At 38.2% G+C, this 6,975-nt stretch overlaps 1 protein-coding gene across 1 annotated transcript; it reads right to left on the reverse strand.

Moving 5' to 3' along the window:
* LOC107615546 (GPI transamidase component PIG-S-like) lies at positions 1,300 to 4,733 on the reverse strand. Its single transcript, XM_016317600.1, has 6 exons — positions 4,057 to 4,733; positions 2,476 to 2,560; positions 2,305 to 2,394; positions 1,842 to 1,915; positions 1,523 to 1,607; positions 1,300 to 1,410 (listed from the first exon to the last, which is right to left on the reverse strand). The coding sequence occupies exons 1-6, from the start codon at positions 4,731 to 4,733 to the stop codon at positions 1,300 to 1,302; spliced, it is 1,122 nt and encodes a 373-aa protein (XP_016173086.1).

Raw genomic sequence — 6,975 nt, forward strand, 5'->3', positions numbered from 1 at the left:
CTACATGCTCAAACCAACAATGTCCGTGGGATCGACCCGATATTACTTTCCGGTCTATCTGTGCGAAACGTGCGGAGTCAGTTTCGTGCACCAAGTGTTTGGCGCCGTTGCCGGGGATTGTTCGGATTTGACAAACTATCGGTGATAAACCACTATTTTATGGTTTATCTTGTGTTTAATTGAATGGTTTCATCAAGTCTTCACCCACTTATTCATACTAATTGCATGATTTTATAACCCCTTCCTAATATTATTTTATGATTGAAACACTATAAGAAAAACACCCATTCAGGTACACATGAAAAATGTAGCCAAAAGTGAAAAAAAATGATGCCTTAGGCTACGGCTACGCTTTCTGGGCTACGGCTACGCTTTTTGGAGTGATTCCTATTCGGCCGTTGCCTATTCTCAAAGGCTACGCTTTTCTGCACCAAGGGCTACGCTTTTCGCGTTTGAGAATAGGCTACGCTTTTCAAGTGATGCTGTCCAGGACCAAAGGCTACGCTTTTCAGCTTTCATTTTTCCAGAATAGGCTACGCTTTTCAACGTTACTACCATATCAAAATATACATTAGACCACTTAGAATTTACTACTAATAAACTATAAAAAACCAAAATATTGTATCCTACATAAGTATCTTCTAATAAAAGTTATTAACCTTCTGATAGAAGAGAAAAAAATCTTGTTCTTTAAATATCTTGTTCGACGGTTGGGTGAGTGGAACCAGCTCCCTCTTAAGCTTCAGTCAGCTCCCTCCTTGGCCATCATTCTCTTTCTCTTGGTGCTATGATTGATGAAGAGCCAAAAACTTGAAGAACGCTCCTGTTTTTGCTCCCTCTCAATGTATAAAAGAATGCACAGCTTCTAGGACTAGTAGAGATGGATCACTTAAAAGATGGTGCAAAAGAAAATGAAAATGGAACATAATGTTGATTACTTATTGAAGCTGGCAAAGTGCAGTTGAAAACTTGAGCAATTCATTCACTTAGAACCATCAAGATTTAGGATAAAAATTCATTCATGTGATTTCACAGGAACAACTTTAGCTCAAACCATGTTTAGAAACTGAACTTATGATATGTATGTATACCAGCATAAACAAATAGCATAATATTCTCTATCTAAACAAGAAAATAAATAAAAGTGCTTTAAAATAATTGCTGAATTGTAATGGCTCAGATATATCAATTATTTGTTAATGAGAACTTATTACACTGGGTTGAAAATAAACAGAATAAAATTTTTCAAAAATTGGGTTACTTTCGATGTATATAATTGAAGATTTTGATTAATGAGTGTTAACAAACTAAAAGGAAAACCTGGGGAGAAATCACACGTCTGTCTGGATCTTTACTCTCCAAATCATTTACACAACTTTCGGGATTCCATACAACAACACCACCCCACATCTACAATATTCCAAAATAGGCTCTTCATAACAATCACAAATTTGGAATTTTATAAGACATGTAATATTAGAAAATGATAAAGTAAGGAAATTTTGAAGGTGAGATGAATAACAGGAGATATAAAGCCATTAGTCTTGGAGAGATCTCCATTTGGAAGCTCCAATTGCAGAGGACATTCCTTTGCAGATGGTATATACCTGCCATTATATACAAGGAAACATTTAATGTAAGCTCTGTCTAAACGCAGATCAGAATCAACAAACTAATCACAATAGAGAATTGTAATAGCAGTAGAGACAATGAGACAGAAGAAATTTCAATTTTTTCCATTTAATGCTAGCACTAGAAAGGCTATCAAAAGTAAAAGAAGAAACGAATTCTTAGATTATGAAAAGAAGTAAATAAATCTAGGATTGAGCTGAAGAGTATACACCACAAGTTGCAATACTTTAGATCTCCCTCCCGCTGCAACTGAAGTATCTAGATGCCACTCATTTGAATTAAGCTGTTCAACATCAAAATATTTACATCAAATACATCACCAAATTTATTATTGTTGTATCTCAGATAGATATTAAGTAAATACTACAAGAAAAATTGCAAGGTTCTGCAGATACTTTCTAATGCATTAGCAGTGATAAAGAACTCACGTAAGTTGAACCATCTCTACAAAAGACATATGCATAACTCAATAGACACAGGAACTTCAAAATGTTCAAAGCGCTGTGACTTTATCTGATAATCACTAATTATGCCAACAAATCAAATATTTTCGGGTAGAAAGGCACATCATCTATCCAATGATACAAAAGTAGAAAGGGTCTAAAGTTAGAACTAAATAATGGTAAATTTGCTACAAACTATAAATAAGTCAAGACCAAAGAGAATGTATACAAAGAAAGGAAGATCCTTGGTACTGAATATGTGGCTTCCGTGTATATCATCCCAGTACGAAAAAGAAGACTTTGGCGTGTAGTATAAAACCTGCCAATTAGGAACAAGAAAATCATTCAAATCTAAACAATGCCACGACTTTTTAACCATCACATGTATAAAAGGCTATACCTGGCTTTCAACCGTTATGTTTGCTATAGGTTGCAAAGCTTGGATCACAGGATGCAACAGAGTCTTGTCAATTTCATGAAAACCCCTATATTAAGATCACCACAGAAACTTCAGGATGAAACTCTTTCAAAGAAAACTAAGCTAATAATATTCATGACAACACATATAAAAGCAAAAGAACAGTTCAACAATGATCTAGAATAACTGTTAAAGCCTCTATGTCACCACTTAAAACATGTGAATTCTGAGTGCCTGATGAGCGGATAATTTATACGCTTTTTGGCATTGTTTTTAGTATATTTTTAGTAGAATCTAGTTACTTTTAGGGATTTTTTTAATATATTTTATGTTAAATTCACATTTCTGGACTTTACTATGAGTTTGTGTATTTTTCTGTGATTTCAGGTATTTTCTGACTGAAATTGAGGGACTTGAGCAAAAATCAGATTCAGAGGTTGAAGAAGGATTGCTAATGCTGTTGGATTCTGACCTCCCTGCACTCAAAGTGGATTTTCTGGAGCTACAGAACTCGAAATAGCGCGCTTCCAATTGCGTTGGAAAGTAGACATCCAGGGCTTTCCAGCAATATATAATAGTCTATACTTTGGCCAAGAATAGACGACATAAACTGGCGTTCAACGCCAGCTCTCTGCCCAAATCTGGCGTCCAGCGCCAGAAAAGGATCCAAAACCAGAGTTGAACGCCAGAAATGGATCAAAACCTGGCGTTCAACTCCACAAATGGCCTCCGCACGTGGAAAGTTAAGGCTCAACCCAAGCACACACCAAGTGGGCCCCAGAAGTGGATTTATGCATCAATTACTTACTCATGTAAACCCTAGTAGCTAGTTTATTATAAATAGGACCTCTTACTATTGTATTTGACATCTTTGGATTACCTTATGATCCTTTGATCACGTTTTGGGGGATGGCCATCTCGGCCATGCCTGGACCTTTCACTTAAGAAAAGCATCTCCATTCGCTTATCTGAAATTCCTACCAATGATTTACATAAGTGTCTTTATCCCTATTTTATTATATAATATTCGAAAACACCATTATCACTTTATATCTGCCTGACTGAGATTTACAAGGTGACCATAGCTTGCTTCATACCAACAATCTCCGTGGGATTCGACCCTTACTCACGTAAGGTATTATTTGGACGACCCAGTGCACTTGCTGGTTAGTTGTATCGAAGTTGTGACAAATTATGAATGTGACATCACAATTTCGTGCACCAGTGCCTAACTTATAAATAACACATCTAGATACAATATAGCAAAATAAATACTTATCATCCATCTAAGATGAATTTCTATTCCCTGCAATGTAAAAAGTTTTACACTATCCATCAATCAAATTGCAAGTGAGAAATCATGATGGGTACTATTGTAAAGGGTATACTAATCTGACACTTAATTGTATTTTCATTTGCTGACAGTGACACTTTACACTGTCAGTAAATGGAACATTAATTCCTATTTATAAAACATCAATAGCTAGTTTTTGAAAGAAAAAAATTGAAATAAAACCTCATTAACAGAACACTGAAATGGAGTCTCAATTTCACAATCCATACCAATCATATATCCAATCTTGTGGCTCTGCATTGAGCAAACTGAACTTGCCATCAGCACCAACCGGCATGAACTCACTGTGAATCGAATTCCCTTCACTCCCGTCACTCATAAACAACCTGGCAAAGATCTCAGCTGTCCTTGAAGCCGCCTCATCCTCCAAAATGTGGCCGAGTACCCACGCATGCCGGTACATACCCACCACAGCCCTCACTTCCCCTTCCTCCTTGTCCCCATTAAAAACCACAACACTATAACCCTTCCCTCCACCGCCTACATTCCCCAAACAACGCTTCAGCATCTCATCAAAATCTTCGTCACTCAACTTCCCGCCAAAAATAACTTTACCACACTTCAACGGACACTGAGCTTCCGAACCCTCCGTCTGCACGCAACTGGAGCCCGAATCGATGACCACAGAGACGTCGTAGTCACCGACGCCGCAATTGCCGCATCGCGAGGAGTTAGGGTTCAGTTGGGACATCTTGCGGGTAATTTCTGCTGCGATGTCGTTTGGACCGAGGCCGCGAGAAGCGGAGAAGTCAAAGCCGAAAGTGAGAACAGGAGCATGGCAAGCCCTAGCAGTGGCGGCGGCTTCAATTGACCCCAGGAGCGACGACAGTGCACGGCGGAACAGCCTCCTTCTCTCTCGCGTCACGTCTTCGTCCTCTCTCTTCATCTCGTCTGTGAATCGTCTTTCTCTCTCTCTCCTCCGGACTCTCTCCACCACGACGGCGATGGCGGCGGTTGTAGCGGCGTTGCGATGGTGACCCCCTCTCACTCTCTATTCTCTCGCTCGTGCTCTCATCTCTGTCTTCCTCCTCTCCTCCCTCTGATTCACTCATTCTCTCGGATCTGGGTGTGTGTGTGAAAGGAAAGGCTGCGTGCATTTGAACAATTAATTGGAAGGGGAGTTAGGGTTTTGAACAATAATTGGTAGGGTTGCGAGGGTTTACGAAGTAGGTGCAGGGAGGCAGGGTTGCGAGGATGAATGAAGGTGCGTTCTTTGGAGGGAATGACAAAAATATTACTAAGTGTATGTGACTTTGCTTTCAGGGAAAAGAGGGAAAAAATTCACTAAGTGTCAAATTTTTTGCTCTAGACACATTAGGCATTACTTTTAAAACGCACCCAAAACTTAATAAATAGGCTACTCTCTAAAAGCGTACCCTTTGATACAAAAAGTGAACCTATAGATATCAGCCTACGGCTACGCTTTATAAGTGATTTCTAAAATACCTAAGGCTACACTTTTTAAATGATGCCACAATTGTGTATCTTTTTCTCATATAAAAAGGCAACACGGAGAAAAGCGTAGCCTATTCATAGAATAGGCTACGCTTTTCAAATGTAACTTAAAAAAAGTGTGGCTGAATGGGTATTTTTCTTGTAGTGAAAACTTGCTTCCTAGAGATCTTTAATTAATATATTTTAATTCTTCTTTATACCGTTCGATGCCGTGATCCGTGTAATAAGTGTTTCAGGCTTCATAAGGCAGGAATGGCTTAGAAAATGGAGAGGAAGCTTGCAAAAATGGAAGGAACACAATAAACTAAGGAGATAACCAGCGAACACTGACGCGCGTGCATGGCTCACGCGAGCGCGCGGAATGGAGAAAATCGCAGTGACACGAACGCGTGCCTGACGCGTACGCGTGGATTGGAGTCTGCACGAATGAGGCGAACGCGTGGACGACACGTACGTGTGACAAGGAAAATCGCGGAATGACGCGAATGCGTGGACGACGCGTACGCGTGACCTGCGCGATCTGCAGAATAAATAGAAAACGCTGTGGGCGATTTCGGGCCGCGTTTTAACCCAGTTTTTGGCCTAGAAACAGAGAATAAGGCCAGGGAACATGCAGAGACTCAAAACACACACATAGACAGAGATACACATTCATTCATATTAGGATTACTTTTAGTTTTAGATCTGAATCTAGAGAGAAAATTACTCCTCCTCTAGTTTCTTTTTACATTCCTAGTTATTGCTTTTGCTTTTGGATATTGAAGAGTCATCACCTCCGTTGAGAATATTATTCTAGTTTGTTTACTTTGTCCCTTATTCTTCCATATCCTAATTTACTTTATTTAGAGTTCTAATTGGATTATTTTCATGGATTGTTGATAAAGAGGATTACTTTACCTTCAATTAACTTTTAGTCTCTATTTTATTTTATTTAATTTATTATGTCTTCTTCTTATATTTTTTTGAGTATTATATTCATGTCAATGGAGTAGACTCCATACTTGACATGGGGGTTGATTAAAAAAAGACACTTGAGTTGGAAGGCTTAAGTGCTGATTAACTGGAAGTTGTTAGCTAGTTCTGTATTTACTAACGCTAGACCTTCCCAAGGGAGAGGACTAGGATTTGCATAAGGATTAGCTCAATCACTTGACTTTTCTTTATTTAGTAAGGGTTAACTAAGTGAAAACAACAACCTTTTTGATACTACACTTAAGAGATCCCAACAAGGATAGAACTTCCAATTAATCATTCCCCCAGTCAAGGCTTTTTATTAGAATATTAATAATCATTCTTAGTTTTATTGCTTTAATTTATAATTATTTAATTGCTCATTATCCAAACTCAAACTCTCTTGAAAATTCCTGATTAATAAGTTAGCACCCTTTCCTGCAACTCGTTGGGAGACGACCTAGGACTCATACTCCCAGTATTATTATTTCTAAATTTCGTGACAACTTTTCTAAATTGACAAGGCAGATCTTAGCTGGTTAAGAACTATACTCTCAACGCATTCTCTATTTTGATTTCTTAATTAGCCGACTTCTGCCTTCACGTCAATCGGATTATCTTGTTACTTAGATTAGGTACTTTTTACTATTTTGTTTGTGTCTTTTGTGTTCTTTTCAAAAAATTTTCAAAATCTTTTCCTTTCTTTATTTATCTTTGTCTTT

Source organism: Arachis ipaensis, chromosome B09 (assembly GCF_000816755.2).
Source record: "Arachis ipaensis cultivar K30076 chromosome B09, Araip1.1, whole genome shotgun sequence".
Classification (NCBI taxonomy): Eukaryota; Viridiplantae; Streptophyta; class Magnoliopsida; order Fabales; family Fabaceae; genus Arachis; species Arachis ipaensis.

What these genes read in the sequence shown, in the direction of transcription:
- LOC107615546 (XM_016317600.1), bottom strand. Translation starts at nt 4,733, where the DNA reads ATGAAGAGAGAGGACGAAGACGTGACGCGAGAGAGAAGGAGGCTGTTC. An exon ending in AAAGTATTGCAACTTGTGGT is followed by an intron (nt 1,608 to 1,841) that starts GTATACTCTTCA and finishes ATATAATGGCAG; the next exon opens with GTATATACCATCTGCAAAGG. An exon ending in CTAATGGCTTTATATCTCCT is followed by an intron (nt 1,411 to 1,522) that starts GTTATTCATCTC and finishes GGAATATTGTAG; the next exon opens with ATGTGGGGTGGTGTTGTTGT.